Below are 17,172 nucleotides of genomic sequence, written 5' to 3' on the forward strand. Positions count from 1 at the left end.
GTATAGGGTGTATTCTTTTCTTTTTGGCCCGCCATACGCACCTACAGAAAAGCTAAAAGTGCCAACCGCTGATGTTGCCCCACACCCTTTGAATTTTTGATTAAAAAAAACTTATTTATTGGTCACGATAAGTACGTGTGTCTTCTAACTATTCATCGAAGCCACGGGATTTAACTGACTACACCTCATCCACACAACGAATGTATACACGCACATATATGTATACGCATATTATTAAGTGAATGGGTAAATTCGATTCATTGTAGTGTTGACACATTCACCCTCCAAACGCACTACCAATTTCTTGTGCTTATATCTTTCCTCGAAGGGCATTAGGTATCATTTGCTTTGTGGACTCCACAACCGTGTGATACAAGGTTACCATGTCCAACGTTGATGAAAACATGTCTGCGAAGCCAAAGAAGAACATGGAAGGAATGACACCGCGGGCGTACTCCAATGCAAAGCATGGACCAGGCATTTTATACTGCTTTGCCGTGTGCTTTGGAAGGTAATGCTGGTCGCCAGGTTTGTATACTTCCGGCACTGTGGAATTCGGTAGCGCCGCCCATTGTTCCCCATGAATAATAGTGAAGAAGTCTTCTGCCAAGTGGTAACGACCGGTGTGGCCTTCCGTCCCCACAGCAGTGCCAAATATAATGATGTACTCGGAAAAGGACGCGTGAAGAAGCTTCATGGAACCCATTGCCCCGCCTGCATTGTTCCACATCCATCGACTACTATTTGTTGTGTGTGCGGGGTACGTTGCAAGAACTCCTTCGATCACCTCGGCAATGACCGCGTCGGCGGAGGGATTATCCCCATATTTACTTCGAGCGTTTGCGATGCTCTGTTTGACAATGGTCTGAAGTTCCTTGGGATCAAACACCCAATTCTCTGGGCGGTTTACCAGGTGGACAAAACCCGCTAGGGTGACCGTGAGCAGGAAAACAAAAAGTGTTTTGCAGAGACCCATTGTTGTCCCGCTGACCGCTTTAAGTCAATTTTCTCTTGTGAGCCTACCAATTTGGGGTTCCTAATGGAATAAAAAAGTTTCCGCTCTTCCTGTCACTTCCCTTTTCGACTATATATATATATATATATATATATATAGGCTTATACACTATTTAAAATGAAGTAGGAACACACATGCCGAGGTGTCATACAGAGTTATGCATCAACCCCCGACAACGGAAAAGAGTGGAAACAACGTCGGTTCGACAAGGCAAAAAAAAAAAAACGCTCTGGAGTGTCGAGCGGACACCAAGCGGATAAAGAAGCAAAACATTACTCTCTCCACTTCCCATTGTTATTACATCCAGGCTCTCGCATCGATACAGTGGCAGCTACCCAGATGCAACGTTACGCAGCGTAGTGGCCAAAGTTAGGAGGAAGACAATGTTGGAAACAAGGCGTCTTTCACAGAATTAAGAGAAAGAGAAAAAAAAGCAAGAAATACTACGGTTGTGTAAAGGCTATCTTGCGCAACAAGGATACGTAGCGTACAGGTGTGTGGAAAGCCAAAAAAAAAAGTAAGAAGCAGGTATACATATATATATATATATATAATATGTATGTATATACGTGCTTTCCCCCTCTCTAGTTGTTTGACTTCCATAACCGTATGCATCCATCGCTACCACCCGATATCAAAGTTCCATCCGCGGCGCCGAAGACGGCCGACACACCGCCTCGGTGGGCTGCATCCTCCATTCTCCGCGTTTTTGCCTCAAGATCCCACAAAATGAGCGAGGCATCCATGCTTCCAGAGAGCAGACGGGTGTTACTGTTGTAAGCAAAGGACAGCGAAGTCACCCGGAGTGTATGGAAAACCAAGTCTTTGTGAAGTATGCTACCATCTTCCCACGACCACACAAATATATTCCTGTTTGCGTCACCTGAGGCAACCACTTGACCATCGTGAGAGAAGGCGAGGCACGCCACTGCACCCGTGTGGTGACCCGCGAACTGCACTTTCGCCTCCGGTGGAGCGCTCTCAGTTATTTGATAACCTTTTACCAGTTTTTCTCCACCCACAATAATCATTTGACCTCGGGCAGCGGCGCTGCAGCCGTCAAACCTATCAAGCTTTTCTTCAGCAATCTTAGAGCCTGCAGAGCTAATAACGATGAAGCTGTTCCGTAGCAGCAGTACTGCAGTGCCATCCTCGGTTACAGTTAACGCCGTAACAGCAGTGACATCTTGCGAAACAACGGCCGGGGTACTGTCATTGGGGTCATAGCGGAGTAACTCACTCCCGGCTACAATGTACAACTTACCACCGCTAAATGCCGCTGCGGTAATGAGATCGGCTGACAGGGGCACCTCATTTGCCTCACCGGCTGCGGCTGCCGCCGTGCCACGCCAAATGAGTGCGCGGTCAACACTGACTGATACCATCAGCTCATCCGATTCCTTGTGTAGCAGGAGAATCCGTCCTTGATGCCCCAAGAAAGTTCGTGTCATTTCACCCTTCTCATTTATTAATGTGAGCTTACCACCGAATGAAACCGAAACCACACCCCGCGCTGTATATGCAACCCCCTGCTGCATATCTAGAACCCGATTCCCAGTAGAGCATGTTGCGATGTTCGACGCTGAGGTTACATCGAAAACCTTCACGGTCTTATCAGCGCTAGCTGTCGCAATTAGTTTACCGTCTGGGCTCCATGCAAGGGAGAAGATGCTACCCCTGTGGTCTACGCTAATGCTTCCCTTCTTATCGCCCGTCCTTCCATCAAGTAGAATGATATTACCTGTGCGGGCAACCGTTGCGATAGTTTCCATATCCGGACTGTAACGCACACACATAACCTTCTCGTTGTGTTCTTTTACGTTGCAGGTGAACTTAAAGGGAACACCCTCATAGAAACCCACCATATTATCCGCACTTCCGGTTACCGCGCGAAATGGTCGATCCCCCCGCACATCACACGAAAGGATACTCTGTGTGTGGCCATTAATGCTTCCGATTGTATTTCCTGACACGGTTACCGCGGCCGCGAAGTTGTTCCGTCCGTCGCCCACCACCACAAGCCGTTCCTCATCTCGTGTCCACGCCACGTCCCGGACTGGTCCCTCCAGTAGCTGCCCGTTGTATTTCTCTTGTGTGCCGTTACGCCGCTCCCACAAGCGCACATTTCCCTTTTGATCTCCGGATGCCACGAATTTGCTGGAAGGACTTATGCGCACTGCAGTTACTGGCGACGTGTGGTGCCAACAACAGAGGACGGAATCCGCCCCTGTGGTTGAGATGTCACGCACCACCACATTGTTACCACTACCGTATGCCACAAGCGTGTCATGAGCCGAAATTGACGTCGGTGTTGCTCGTGTTGTGGAGGGCGCACTAGGAATAATACCCTCAAGTTGCAGTTGATGAACTGACATGAACAAAGGGTGCAACCCCTAAAGGTTTTTTTGTCTTCCCTTTAGTTGTTTCGGTTTGAGGTATCGTGCTTTCTCTCTAACGTTGTTATCCCTCCAGTTCCCTTCCAAATTCTTGTTTATTGTTTACAAATGGTACCCCCTTTCCGCTTTTCTTTTTCTTTTTTTAAACAAAAAATATGACTTCACTCCCCGTGTCCACGGCAGAAAACATGGAGGACAGATGATCGACACATCGATACTGCACGTACGCGTGTGAGTGTGAGTTTACATGCAAATGCAAGTGTAAGAGAAAGTACTGGGGGCGCCTCATTGGAATATATAACTGCGCTTTTCCTTTTTTTTTTTTGCAAACTATGAGTAGGAAAGTATTTTTTTATATTTGTCGCGAAAGCCCGCCAATAACATTTATTCTTTCCGTTTTCCCTCTCTTACGGTATCCCACCAGGATGTCCTTAAGGGTACATTTCGCCAAACAGTTCGGTAGTTGGTGCTGAGTAAAAAAAAAAAAAGGAAAGAGTTAGGGGTGATGCCAAAGCCGCGGGGATGAAAAAAGGCAGCAAAAATTAAAAAAAAACATCAAAATGTTCTAAACAAAACTACCTGCAATGGAATAAAAAGAAAAGAAAGATGGAAAACTGTAAAGTAAAACGCAACGCAACTTCTGCTTAAAAGTTTTGAACCAATTCAACAATGTTTCCGGTTCCTTCCCTTAGTGGTTGAGGGAGAACAGGGAACAAAAATACAAAAATAACGAGGAAATAAAGAGACTGCACGAAAAATATATGGCAGAGTTAGTGTGTTCTTCTTTTTGTGTTTTCCATGGGGCATCCCGAAAGTAGACGCGATAAAAAGAGGAATCGGAGTGCGAAGTAGCAATAGCGGAGGCTCGCTTCATAGGTGCCAGTAGTTCTCCTTGGTGAATATAAGTTAAATGAAAGCAATGTTATAAAATTAACCCCTCTTCCTTTCTTGGGCCCTTTCCACCAAACCTCTCTCTTGCCTGTTTGGTAATACGCATATATACATACTTATGTATACATTTAATAATATATATATATATATATATATATATTCACGTTTTCACACCTCTGTGCAGAGATTTGGACATGTGTTCATGCCAATCTGTTCCTTTACATGAAGACGTGGGGGGGGGGGGGAGGGAGGGGAGGAAAAGCATTCCCGGGCTCATGGTTAACCATCTCCCTTTTTCCCCCTATTCATTGCGATTGTCTTCCCTATGTTAATTAACACGTAGGTGCTGCTCCCCCTTCCCTCCATAGCTAGCTAGCGTCAAAACTCAATACAACCGTAGTGGTATACCATCAAACTTTACGCTTTTTCATTACATTTAGAGATCCGTCGTCACCCGCTTCGATAAGTTTTGCAGAAGCTACGAATCTTTTGTGTCTTTCTCAGCTTCTTCCGTGGTCCCTTCCGCGTCAATGCTGTTGGCATGCGGTACGTGTGGGGGGATGAATGTGAAAAATGGGTGCTGCAGTGCCTCCTCTGCTGTAAGCCGATGTTGCGGTTCGTAGGCCAGGAGACGGACAAGGAGATCTACGCCATTCTCACCAATGATATCCAACGCCTTATGCCTAATGAAGTACCTGGTTAAGTTTATCCTTGCCAAGTCGCTTGTATTGCCACATTGTACCCGACTATATTTCTTTTGCAGATCCTCAAGAAAACTACTCAGCGCAGGCGCGTGCTTTCCATAGTGTGCGTATAGATTCATGCTGGGAAAGGTAGAAGATGTGGGTGGGCCTAAGCGGCTAAATATGCACATCAGCTGTTCCACCTCACTACGCCCACGAAAGAGCGTGCTGCCGCTTGCAGCTTCAGCAATGATGCAAGCCACACTCCACATATCCGCAGTGAAGCGGTAATTTATGTTTCCCAGAATAACATCGGGGCTGCGATACCATAACGTAATAGCTTCATGTTGGTATTTTTTAACGGGAATTCCATCCATACGGCTAAGACCAAAGTCTGTTACCTTTAGGATGTACGATGGTGTTGGGGTTTCCTCTTTCCCATCGCTACTAGGCCCCTCATTACCTTGTTGTCTCGACCCTTTTCGTACACTCTTTAGTAGAATATTCTGCGGTTTCAGATCCCTATGAGAAATTTCTTTTCGGTGAAGATAGCACACACCCCGCAGTAAATCCCTCATCATTTGGCGATATATTTTTGGATCAGTGAAGTGGCGACCCGGTTGGCGCTTCAAATATGACGCTAAATCTCCCCCATCACAGAATTCGGTGATTATATATACACAATTCCTATCGACAACAACATCGTACAACTTGACGAGGTTACTTCCACCGACCAGAGCGACCTCATCATCACCAGGTGGATCCTCGAGTGACCGACTAATCTCTTTGAGAACCATCACCTCCCGGAGCGCAGATGCGGGCAACCCTTCCTTGTCATCACCACAACGTGTCCGCTTTAATGCAACCACATCTCCACCACCGTCTTCCTCTTCCTTCTCATGCCGCGTTGAATCGTTCCCGTTGGGCTTTACTTCTCGATCCTTATTTGCTTGTGTGCTACGTGTTGCTTTAAACACGTCACCGTACATCCCACTACCAAGAAAGTCTGTTCCCGTATGGAACGTGTAGTCGTAAACTCTTCTGAGTTTGCCACCAGCTACCGAACGATCAGCGTCTGTCATTTTATGTATCAAGTGAAGCCACGAAACAAAGTGGGAATACCTGTGGTAAAAAACTGCAGTGAAGTGAAATGTTTAATAGATATATATTGTGCGTGTACGGAAGGAAGTGCCCGTTGTTGAAACCTGCTTGCACTACCTTTATATAGAGAAGATATGCATACGCATAAGAAGAGCAATAGCACGAAGCCGTTTACCAATGCACAGATGTGAGGAAAAAAACGAGGAAGAGCTGCAGAAGAGGGGGAAATGGATAAAGGCGATGGTCGGAGTAATGAGAACCACCGTCGTGGCCGTCCTGGTCCACCGTGGAAGGCGGTTGAGCCAACAGCAGGAATGCCATCCTTTGTTAACACTATTTTAGCGCCAATAACCACGCAAGGGGCGATATAAAAGCAAGGTAGTGGAAATGACTACTAAAGCACGACGAGAATAAATCGAAAAAAAAAATTCCCGTACAGCTTCAAAAATAAAAAAAGATGCTACCACGACTCTTCAACACAGAAACCTTGCGTAAAACCCTTCCACTTCTCTCATACTCTTCATAAGCAGTTCAACTCTTTTGCACATTTCTTCAGTGTTTATCTCATTTTATTTATTTTTCCACAAATTCTTCTCCTTCCCTCACTTTTCCCCCTTTTTCTTCGGTTCATTTCCCACACAAACACAGACTTCTACTTTTTGTTTACTCGCGGGTGTATTCTCCTCTCCATTGCATTCCTTCACGGGCGCAAAATGCGCTGCATCATTAAACCACAACGACCAAGATGTGCAACGGACGGGGAAGCTAAGTGCAAGCGCAAGTAAACAAACGTATGCGGACTGACGAAGAGGATAGCAGACAAGGAAGGCAAGTCCAAAACAAAAGAATTGCAATAGCAAAACAACCGTACAAAATGAAGCAGTTGCATATACATATACACACACATATATATATATATATATATATATATACACGTATATGAGTGTATACATAACCTTGTATATACGTACGCGTCTCCTCTTTGAAACCTTTCAACTACCTATCCTCGTTGGAAGCAGTGCTTTTCATACACTCAAAGTCAAACGGCTTCCCATGGATGCGTTTGAAGAGGTCGAGAATGTTACCGGCGGCGCTCTCAAAGTGTGTTGCAGGATCAAAACTGTTGCTGATGAAACACTTGCTCGCCGTACCGTCATCGAGGGGTTCATAGAGGTCTGACACTGAAACAAATGTCTCGATGGTGCTACCAATGACCTTTAAGCCAGGTTGAATGTCCATCATGGGGTCCGCCACATTCTCCACAGTTGTGCCGATGATGGCTATATAGTAACCTGGGGGGCACACCTTGTTGTTAGCACCAAGTTGCAGTATGTACACGTCATTCTTGCGCTTCAGCTCCTTTTGTGGAATGATAATTTGGCACGAAGCGCACTCTGGTTTCAGGTTTGGGATCGGGTGATTCATAATGGCTATGCACCGAACTACTTTGCCCGACACCTTCACTCGATCAGGGAAGTAGGAGGGATCACCAACCACAAGCTTGGCGAATGCCTTTTTCCCCTCGCTTTCAATGGACTCAAAGACGCCCGCCTCGTTAAAGTTCACCTTTGTGACGGGTGTTTGAAGCATGTAGGTCCCACCGTAAACAGCGCAAAGACGAGAGAATGCCTGAGGCAACTCACCGTTCCCATACAGGGGGTAAACATATGGCGACTGGTTATACATGTTGAAGGACTCTTCGTACAGCTTGCAGCGCATGACAGTTTCGATTGCTGGACGCTGAAGGTAGTCATCGTTCGTGTGCAGGGCAACGGCGTGGCCAACGAAGTCAATAGTATCGTTTCCAATACCGAATTCTTTGTATAGATCCGCCATGGTCATTGTGCGAAGGTTATGTCCCTTGTGTGTTTTTGGAACATTCGGGTCGTAGGCACCAATAAACTCAAACAACTTCGCCCCTCTCCGCTTTTCGAAGAACCCCATCAAAGGAGAGACTAGCGCCTCCGCCTCTGTTGCCGGAACCTTCGATATCTTCCCGTTTTTCATAACGAAGGAGTTGTCAATGAGCATAAACTCCATATTATACCTCTCAATTACGGTAGCCCGGAGGATCTTCACGAGTTCGCCAGCGCACATGAGCACCTTTGGAATGAGGTCCACACTGTACAGGTGACTGCGGCCTAATGCCTCAGGGGGCGTGCCCTTGCCAAACTTTTTATACAACTGCTCAAGGTTGAGACTGGCAGCCTCGCCACCATAGTATGAGTTACGGTCGACGTGCAGCACCTTGTAGCCATTTACCGACAAGAGGCCGCTGAGAACACACTCCGTCAAGCCTGTGCCGCACACAATTGCATCGTACGTCTCCTCCATATTTTTTTCTCTGGATTCGCAGATTTCCCTCTTCACAACGCCAATACTAACAGAAATAATAATCACTGTGATACCGCTTTCAACCCCGACACTCGCCTATTCTTTTTCTTTCTTTCTCTTCTTGGTGATGTAAACACAAGTTAGATGTGTTAAACTGCTTGTTTTGTTCATAAATTAAAAAGATGAGTGAAGGAGGCATTTAGGTACCGAAAGGAAGGCAGAGGGCCAACGGCATTCAGCCCATTATTTGGGGAAGGTGGGTTCAAGTTATCAGAAGCCTGTGAAGATTAGTGAGCTGGTGCATGGCGACTTTCATCAGCCGCATGATGCAACACAACAGAAAACAAAAATACACGGTAACTGAAGAACAACCACATCCTCAACAGCCCAACTTGGATACAGGCACACAACTTTGTCATGCACACCAACCGCATGCACCCACCAATGAAATAAAGCAAACTGCGAAGTCGCTTGGAATGGATCCATCCGCTTGTGTCAAATTCTCTGTAGTGCCACCAGCGCGCTCCGTGAGGGATCCACCGCAGCGACGACCTCAGCAAGTTAAAAAAAAAAAAGAGGATAATTCAGGAGGATACACCAGGGGGGGGGGGGGGGGCGGCGGACACCGGCTCCCCCTAATGTTCCCCTGATTCCTTGTAGTGCCCACGCAAACTTCCTTTCACATTCCGCGAGGTTTCACTTGGAGTACAGAGCGGATTCATCCCTAACGCTTGCATATGAGCCCGCCCCATGACATGTTCCGTCATGCGAGACCACCCCACAAACACGTCGCAGGCATAGCAGTAGTTGAGCACGGGTGGGTTCAAAAGATCCTGTGCCTCGACATCATTCATGACTCTCTGCTTTACCAGTCGAAGGCGGTTAATCGCCTCGTCGCGGCGGTTGGCATTACGTCGTTCAATAATGTCTGCCACAACCTCCGATTCCTTGACGAAGCACGCGCCCCGATGGCTTAACAAACATTTAACGTCCACAAATTCCTTCATGGCCGATGTCATTATATCACCTGCGACCACAGGGTCGTCCCCACCCGGACAGAGGGCACCATAGCACTGTTGTAAAGCCATGGTAGTTGCCTCAAACGTCGAGACACCACTTTGCCTAGTCCTCTTACGCAGCGCTTTAAAGAGGGAAGCGTAGGATTCGTCGATACGCAGCGCTACGCGGGGGATATGACGTGGAATGTGGCGGTTGAGTGCGTTTGCCTGGCTCCACGTCGCGTCCATAAGTAATAAATGAACTCTGTGAATGCTACCTATGTTCTTAACGAAATCTTCCAGAAGGAATGCATCCTTCTCGGGGTAGAGTGAAACGGTGTGGATGACATCGTCGGAGGGGAAATCGTAGTTTCCTTCTTCCGTGCGTACGGCAGGTAAGTCATTCAGATAGGCATCATCCTCCGGAACACCCCAAATGCGTATCGGTGCACCTAAAATAAATGCGGCTATATGACCAGAGTTTGTCCCTCGCATAAACTCCTCCGGATGCAACACAATTGTGACTTCGACAGCGGAGTGCTGTCCGATTTCAAGCATCCGCTGTCTATATTGTTCCAGTCTGTTACAAAAACATAGACTCTTTGAGAACCAACACCATAGGCAAACGTCTTTCCTCATCGCAGCCAACATTTGAGTTGATAAACGTCGCTTCACGGAGGCCTCATGGCGTTTCTCCAGCGGGAGGGATGCCACATACGCCCGCCACTCAGGACTTTCAGTTTCGTGGAAGAAAAGAGCCCCCGTCCCACTTCTCGGCGGAGAAACCGTAGCTCCCTCGCTATCATCATCACTCTGAAGGCCAACGTACTCAACTAGCCGGAGTAAACTCTCCTTGTACGGGTTAACCGCAATTTTCATCCCCGTAGACTCGTCGGTAGCCAAATGACAGCGCAGCGTCCAGCTTTTACGTGCCCTTTTTTGTTCCTTAATCGTTGCCCCAGTTACCGCACCTGCACTGAAGCACACTCGCAATGCGGCGACAACACAGAGGCGAATCAAGAAGTAGTGGTAAGGAGATATAATGTATGGCACAAAAACTCTTTTGCCTTGATTGGTTTGGCAGACTTGACGTAGTAAACTGACCTCATGCGATGAATGAAAACACCCATATTCACACTCTATGAGTCTTAAACCACCGAGAAAGTCGACAGCACAATGTAACCCAATCAACATTGTAACGAGTAGTGCAAATCTGTGAAGAGAAAGTAAAACTGCAAGCGAATAGCAGTAACCTTTACCGAAAACAAAAAATAACTCAGGACTTCCCTTTTCCGTGGCATACGGGGCAGTCCTTTCCTTTTGTCCGCCTAGACTTGCTTAGTCGCGCAGCAAGTGTTGCCTCCCATTCATGACCACATGCCATGCATAGCCACCACAACTTTGTTTGATCCGTTGGCTCCACCTGACCGGGTTGCAAGTCACCATTTTTAAGGGGATGCCACTCCTGCAACAGCCCATTCTCATACTTGCTAAAGTCAGCATCGAGGTTCAACATCGAGCATGACGGACACTTCGCCTTGTCGGAGACCATGTCCTTGATTCGTGCCTTAAAGCTTGTGTTGCAGTTGGAGCAGCGCCAATAGGCGGATTTGTTGCTGCTCGCCGCAACTGTCTTTGGGTCCACGCACGGATCATTGAGGGATTGATCCCAGAGCTGAACAAAACGTGCGGTCAGACGAGGATTTCGGATCTGCTCGCACTGAGGACACTTCGTTCGAAGACATGTACGCACAAATACGCCACTCTTCCACTTGAACCCACATTCCACGCACTTCCACGACACCACTCGGGCGCTGTCTACTAAAACCTCACCAGCAGGCTCCTCATTCGTATCTTCATCGTATTCCGCCACCAAATCTGGAAAGCGGTCTTTTAAATATCTACTTTCCCCATCAGTGGGTGCAATCTCATCTACTCCGTCGGCGGCGGTGTCCCCTGCAGATGCGGCTACTTCATCATCTTCAGGTTCCTCAGCGGCATCATATTCATCTGCTACAACCGATTCAACCGCCCGCCGGTGGCCTCGTGGTGAAATGCCATCCGCCCCGTTGAGGACATCGTCGGCTTCCACCAATGGGAAACCTTCCTCCTCCTCTTCTTCCCATGGTTTTGTGCTGTCCCCTCTAATATCATCTGCATCGAACCCATCCCCTTTGTTCTCATCATTTCCCACTGCTTTCGATGCCGCCCCGCCTCGGCGGGTTTTGCGCTTACCTTCGACGGAGGTATTCCTCGTGCTTTCAGATCCCGCCGCATCGGATTTCTTCTTCCGACGCTGCTGCTTAACCTCAGCTGCTCCCGCACCTGTTGTAGCGAAGCGTACAGATGTGAAAAGAGCTATAGTTGCATGGGGACGAGTAACTACGCCTACATTCATGACGCATCTTAGCGCTAAAGCGGGCCACACCACAAAACGCGGTTGGTGGAGGAGTTGTCTCAACATGTTGGGGGTAAACTAACTGCAATATGGCAGGCTTAACTGTTTAATGCAACCCCACTCATTTATTGAAACACCGGGGAACATCATGTGAGATCGCCACAAAACCCAGCCGTTGCACATATGTTACACAGTAAAAAGAAGGAAAAAAAAGGGTGAGGGAGGGAGAAAGTGGAGATATATGTGTCTTACTGTATGCAGAACCACGTGTGAAACTACTCGCCAACGCACAATAGCAGTTCCGAGACGGCATATGTATGTATGTATATATATATATATATATATATATTAGGTTCACAGGTAGTGAAATCGATCTATCCCTCGTATCCTTCAGTGTGTTTGCGCACCTGATTCAAGAAAGGGAAGACAACAAATGAATACAAAAAAAAAAACACTCACTGCAGCGCTCATTATTGATATCAGGATTGCTGTTGTTGTGTGTGTGTGCGTGTGTGTTTGAGTTTGTTAGGTTTCAACTGTTTCGCAGAAATATCATGACCATCCCATTACCTCACTTCTTCTCTTTGGCTTTTTATTTTCCTCCCTTCCCATTCGTTGAAAATAACCGCCATCCCTATTCTTTTTTCTTTTTTTTTCCATTATGGTGCCACAACCCCCCTCCTCTTTTTTTCTCTCTACCATCCTCACGTACCTTTTTTACTCACCAAGACGCATAAACAAGAACGGTAAAAGTAAGGTATTCACACATACGTTCCCCCCTTCTCTGTTCCCTCCTTCCTCATACACGCTAAGAAGTTTCTTGTGATAAATGTTATCACAACTTCAAAAGCAGAGCAATCAAAGATAATTTTTTTAAAAAAAAATTAGGATAAAGCCAAAAGAGGTAAAAAAAAAAGTAATCACATCTCCAGGCTGTTCACGGTGGAAGCAGCCGAATCAACCACAACCACCATCCATATACATTTTTTTTTTTTACAGAAAAAAGAGGGGGAACTTGAAAATAGCAATAAACGTAGCGAAGTGAGACGAAATAAGAAAAAGGAAGAGTAACACGCAAAAAAGGCATTTAGAAAACAACAACAACAACAACAACGAAACAACAAAAAAGGGGAGGGGTGACCGGGTACAAACAGAAGCACATCACACATCAACACACATTTAAATATATAAACATTTTTCAGACCGCACGCAGAAAGTTGGATAAAAAGAAGAAAAGGCTACAGTGGCAAGAAAAAGTATGAAAATAATAAAGACGAAAATAGGGTGAGGGGGAGAAAACAATAATATAAACAATAATAACAATAATTATGATGATGATTGGTGCCATTTTTCTTTTTCACTGCTTTTTTTTTTTTTTTTAGTTTTTATTGTCTTTTCCTTGATCTACTGCCTCAAAATGCGCAACAAAAATTAAACTCTATGGATTTTTTATATATAATTTTATTCTCCTTTCTCCTTACGGAAAAATGCATCACTTCATAAATGACAAATAGCAAAAAACAGAAATGCGAAAAAACAAAAAAAAACATGTCCAGCACATTCCCCTCCAAGTATTGCTTCTTTCTTTTTTTTTTTGTCCATCTGTTTGTATCCAGCATAATAATAGTAATAGTAGTAATAACAAAAATAATAATAACAAAACAATGAAGAAAATTTCTTTTTCACGCCCCGTTATTTTTGGTAAGCATTCACCTCTTTTTTTTTTTTTGGTCCTCCTGCACCCTTCATTCTTCATTTCTATCCCAAAATTTCTCAACATATAATTAGAAGCGGTCATTAAACTACCCATTCGCTCATTCATTCATTAAGGAAAAGGAAAAAAAAAACAACATCAAAAATACCAAAAAGAGAAGGAGACGCACACCCGCGCAAACGGGTATATGAATATATAAATATATATTTATATACGGAAGGTAAAACAAAAACGAAGAAAGAAAAAAAAAGAAAAAAAGAGAGATGAAGCGTTAGAAGGGGTTCAAGGAATAAAACAAGGTAGCAAAAAAGAAAAAAAAAGAAATCAAAACATATATTGGAAAAAAAAAACAAACAGAAAAGAAAACTTAGCCGTATCAATCAAGTAACGCCCCCTAAGTGCACTTTGAAGAAAAAATTTCAGGAACATGGACAGGTACTTAGCTTTAAAGGAAGCAAAAAAAAAAAAAAAGGAAATATTGAAAGGTAAAATGCACATCACGACTTGTGTTGGTTCATGCGGGTGGAGTGGAACCTTGCAAACCGCGATAGATTTTCTTTTTTGTTTTTAAATCCTGGCGGTATCGCAGAGAGTAACCCTCACCTCGTTCCAGTGCCGGTCAAGACTCCTCCATGAATGCAGTACATTCAGGAATAGGTCAGGAGCTAAACTGGTCTTCCCCATCAGTTGTTTACAATCATTATGAATGCTTCTGTTCTTTCCATCAAACGCAGTGACCACATTCCGCACGGCATCCATGATCTCGTCCCTTTGCTTTACATCTTCCACATTAGATAAGTCATACGCTCCGCGTTGTTCCCTCAACTTCTCCACTTCTTCATGCTGAAGGTTGATACGGATCAAAAGCTCTTTGAGTGCTTGTCCATTCTCTGACGAACCTTTGCTCACTGGCGCCTCAGGCCGGAACCCTTTACAGTTTGCCATGCCGAAGCCACCACTTCTTGACGTGCAACCACTCTCAACGTTGGAGCTGTGGGACCGCTTCCTTGGAACCCGCGAATTATACAGTTCCGATGTTGTCCGCGCGGCATCCGGTTCTTCCGCAGAAACCGCAGCACTTGCCTTCCCGAATGTGCTGGTGTTGTTGTCATTGGCATCGGTAGCAGCGACAGAATTATCGTTTCCAGACGTAAGCTCACTTTCTATGGTGTAGGTGATATCTCTTTCCTGTGAGATGGTGGGGGGACTGCGTGCTTGCGGCTCTGGGAGTCCGGTAGACGATTGTGTCAAGGGAACATCTGCGCTGGTTTGTATTTTTGGGGGTGTCACTGCGTCTGACTCAGGTTTCTTTTCACACAGTGTAGAATTGAGGGAAAGGCGACGAGACGCCGCCACGGAACTGCTTGATGTTTCTGACAGCCGAATTCTCCGTGGGGGGAGGTCCAGTGAGAACTGCTCGTCAGCCCTTTTATCGCCACTATTTTTTTCCAAGAACATGTTCATAACAACTGCCAGTACATGCGCGGGGTGCTCTTCCGGATAGTCAGGGCCACTTGGTAGTGGTAGCGGGTTATGCTCCAGAGCCGTTTCCCTCACGTGGCGTGTAATGTCCCCACGGCGAAGTAGCTTCCCGCAAAGAAGGGGGCAGAACAATTTCTTTTCTTGACACATCCTCTTATGCTGCACGGGGTCATCAGGATCGGTGAGGTATCTTCTGCACAGTGAACACTGTCGTGGTCCTGATGAGGGGGCTGGAGTTGACTCCACTCCCAGACAACCGGTCATCGCCACGGATGTGTTCCAATCATTTGTTTTTTGTGCATTGTCGTTTTCAATTAGCAGCGGTTGTGCCGCACAGTGCTCTTTCGGGGTATCCTTGACAATTAGACGTTTACACACAGTGCTTCCGTTGGTGGCAACGGCACTGAGTTCCGCCACACTCAGAGAGGGTGCGGCACATCCCTCTTTGGTAGCATACGAGGGTCGTTGATTCTGATATCCAATTGCCCCATTTGAAAGAGTTGTTACTTCGTTGGAATTATCAGTCAGCAGACCTTGGGCTTGATTCACCATTGCTTGTCTTACACATACTGTAGTAAGCTGGCTGGCACTTAGCTGAACGGAGCGGCTTGACGACACGCCATAGCTTTGTTTGGAGGAAACACTAGACGAGTGCGTTTTGAGTGCTAATTCGTTTACACCACGCCGTTGGGGTTCACACTCCGAGAGGGTGTGTTGCATGCTCATTCAAAAAAAAAAAATTGCGACAATAATAACAACTATTATTATTACTACCACTACTAAAACCTCGTTGACACTGCTTTCGGCGCGGCTCGCCAACTGACGAAATGCTCTTGTCCCAAGACTGCGGTTATGCAGCGACCAAACAACAAAAAAGGAAAAAGAAAAAAATGCTCTACTAATAACAAAGTAAGCCGCCGGTGTCTCTAATGGAAAAAGAAGGATGTGAGGACCATGGGAAAGGGAGAGCGAATAGGCTTCTACAGAGCAAATACAAAGGCAGTAATGATCACACCAACCCGATAAATGCACACACACACACACACACACATATATATATATATATATATATATAATCGCAAAACGGATGACCAACAGCACGTCAAAATGACACTTGATCATTACCTCTTCCGAATCCGATTCCTGTGCGCACCGTCCAGCACCCGAACTAACGAAGACACCATTCATCTGCGTGTGTTCTTACAAGTGAATGGGGCCTTCGTTTGGAATTTCCGCATAAACGCGGCACATTTGGCGGTTTCTCACAAAAAACCACATCGTCCCCAAAATATCCCCGCTATCATGTTAACGGACAATCAAATTAACTTTTCCACATTATCAACAATGGTGAAACAAAATCAAAGGAGTTCGACGGGGGGATACATGGTTCGTCCGGTACTCATTTCCTTCTTTGGGATTCCAACTTAATACATAAAATATAATCACGACACAAGGTCGGAACAAATTCAGTCCTGCCTCACAAGATGTCTCTCTCATGGAGGTTTGGTTATGACATTGGATTGAGGTTACGAAATAGTGAATGGGGAAACGCAAAAGTAATGAGCAAACGGTCAACCACAAGATTTTATCAAGTTCTGTTCATCTCGTAATAACCGACAGCAAATACGGTGGACATTATCCTAAACATTTTTTTCTTATCTGGCTGAAAATACTCACAAGACCAGAGACATTGAGACAAGGCAACAGAAAATATGGAAGAGAGGGAAAATACAAACACGAAGTGAGTAAACGGAAGAACGTCACCGCACCACAGATATGTGGTTATGGCAAAAATACACACAGCGGCAGATTGCAACAGATACATTACTCACAATCAGGTAATTAAAAAAGCATAAGGTTTGCACAATAAAAGTAGTGAAGAAGAAGCAAAAGGCAAAAAGTATTTTTTAAAAAAAAGCATTGAGAAATGCGCGCTTGACACGCGGACATTCGGAGTCGCACGAGGTAGAGCCAGAAAAAAAAAAAGGACGAAAACGCCCGTCCACGTAAGGAGTAGTGTACCAGCACGCTCCTTCAACTTTGTTTTTTTTTTCCTCTCCAACCACACCAAGCCGCAAACAGATACAAAGACACAATAATTCCCGCCTCCGAGTTAACCCACATGCGACCTACCTGATCAAAGAGTGGAAGGTGAAGGCA

The 17,172-nt window shown here is 45.7% G+C and overlaps 10 protein-coding genes across 10 annotated transcripts; 1 reads left to right on the forward strand and 9 right to left on the reverse strand.

The window, feature by feature from the left end:
- Window positions 1-310: 310 nt before the first annotated feature.
- Window positions 311-976, reverse strand: TbgDal_III5180 (C-8 sterol isomerase, putative; the record flags this gene model as incomplete). Its single annotated transcript, XM_011774164.1, has 1 exon — window positions 311-976. One exon carries the CDS (start codon window positions 974-976, stop codon window positions 311-313), a length of 666 nt encoding a protein of 221 aa, XP_011772466.1.
- Window positions 977-1,599: 623 nt separating this feature from the next.
- TbgDal_III5190 (hypothetical protein, conserved) lies at window positions 1,600-3,390 on the reverse strand (the record flags this gene model as incomplete). Its single annotated transcript, XM_011774165.1, has 1 exon — window positions 1,600-3,390. One exon carries the CDS (start codon window positions 3,388-3,390, stop codon window positions 1,600-1,602), a length of 1,791 nt encoding a protein of 596 aa, XP_011772467.1.
- A 1,390-nt stretch (window positions 3,391-4,780) lies between these two features.
- Window positions 4,781-6,067, reverse strand: TbgDal_III5200 (cell division control protein, putative; the record flags this gene model as incomplete). Its single annotated transcript, XM_011774166.1, has 1 exon — window positions 4,781-6,067. One exon carries the CDS (start codon window positions 6,065-6,067, stop codon window positions 4,781-4,783), a length of 1,287 nt encoding a protein of 428 aa, XP_011772468.1.
- A 1,015-nt stretch (window positions 6,068-7,082) lies between these two features.
- On the reverse strand, window positions 7,083-8,420 carry TbgDal_III5210 (RAB GDP dissociation inhibitor alpha, putative; the record flags this gene model as incomplete). Its single annotated transcript, XM_011774167.1, has 1 exon — window positions 7,083-8,420. One exon carries the CDS (start codon window positions 8,418-8,420, stop codon window positions 7,083-7,085), a length of 1,338 nt encoding a protein of 445 aa, XP_011772469.1.
- Window positions 8,421-9,055: 635 nt separating this feature from the next.
- On the reverse strand, window positions 9,056-10,612 carry TbgDal_III5220 (hypothetical protein, conserved; the record flags this gene model as incomplete). Its single annotated transcript, XM_011774168.1, has 1 exon — window positions 9,056-10,612. One exon carries the CDS (start codon window positions 10,610-10,612, stop codon window positions 9,056-9,058), a length of 1,557 nt encoding a protein of 518 aa, XP_011772470.1.
- An 82-nt stretch (window positions 10,613-10,694) lies between these two features.
- TbgDal_III5230 (hypothetical protein, conserved) lies at window positions 10,695-11,882 on the reverse strand (the record flags this gene model as incomplete). Its single annotated transcript, XM_011774169.1, has 1 exon — window positions 10,695-11,882. One exon carries the CDS (start codon window positions 11,880-11,882, stop codon window positions 10,695-10,697), a length of 1,188 nt encoding a protein of 395 aa, XP_011772471.1.
- A 1,426-nt stretch (window positions 11,883-13,308) lies between these two features.
- TbgDal_III5240 (hypothetical protein, unlikely) lies at window positions 13,309-13,638 on the reverse strand (the record flags this gene model as incomplete). The annotated part of the gene is made up of 1 exon (XM_011774170.1): window positions 13,309-13,638. The coding sequence occupies one exon, from the start codon at window positions 13,636-13,638 to the stop codon at window positions 13,309-13,311; it is 330 nt and encodes a 109-aa protein (XP_011772472.1).
- Window positions 13,639-14,097: 459 nt separating this feature from the next.
- Window positions 14,098-15,738, reverse strand: TbgDal_III5250 (hypothetical protein, conserved; the record flags this gene model as incomplete). The annotated part of the gene is made up of 1 exon (XM_011774171.1): window positions 14,098-15,738. One exon carries the CDS (start codon window positions 15,736-15,738, stop codon window positions 14,098-14,100), a length of 1,641 nt encoding a protein of 546 aa, XP_011772473.1.
- On the reverse strand, window positions 15,739-16,200 carry TbgDal_III5260 (hypothetical protein, unlikely; the record flags this gene model as incomplete). Its single annotated transcript, XM_011774172.1, has 1 exon — window positions 15,739-16,200. One exon carries the CDS (start codon window positions 16,198-16,200, stop codon window positions 15,739-15,741), a length of 462 nt encoding a protein of 153 aa, XP_011772474.1.
- A 352-nt stretch (window positions 16,201-16,552) lies between these two features.
- TbgDal_III5270 (hypothetical protein, unlikely) lies at window positions 16,553-16,858 on the forward strand (the record flags this gene model as incomplete). The annotated part of the gene is made up of 1 exon (XM_011774173.1): window positions 16,553-16,858. One exon carries the CDS (start codon window positions 16,553-16,555, stop codon window positions 16,856-16,858), a length of 306 nt encoding a protein of 101 aa, XP_011772475.1.
- Window positions 16,859-17,172: the final 314 nt, after the last annotated feature.

Source organism: Trypanosoma brucei, chromosome 3 (genome assembly GCF_000210295.1).
Source record: "Trypanosoma brucei gambiense DAL972 chromosome 3, complete sequence".
In the NCBI taxonomy this organism is placed as follows: domain Eukaryota; phylum Euglenozoa; class Kinetoplastea; order Trypanosomatida; family Trypanosomatidae; genus Trypanosoma; species Trypanosoma brucei.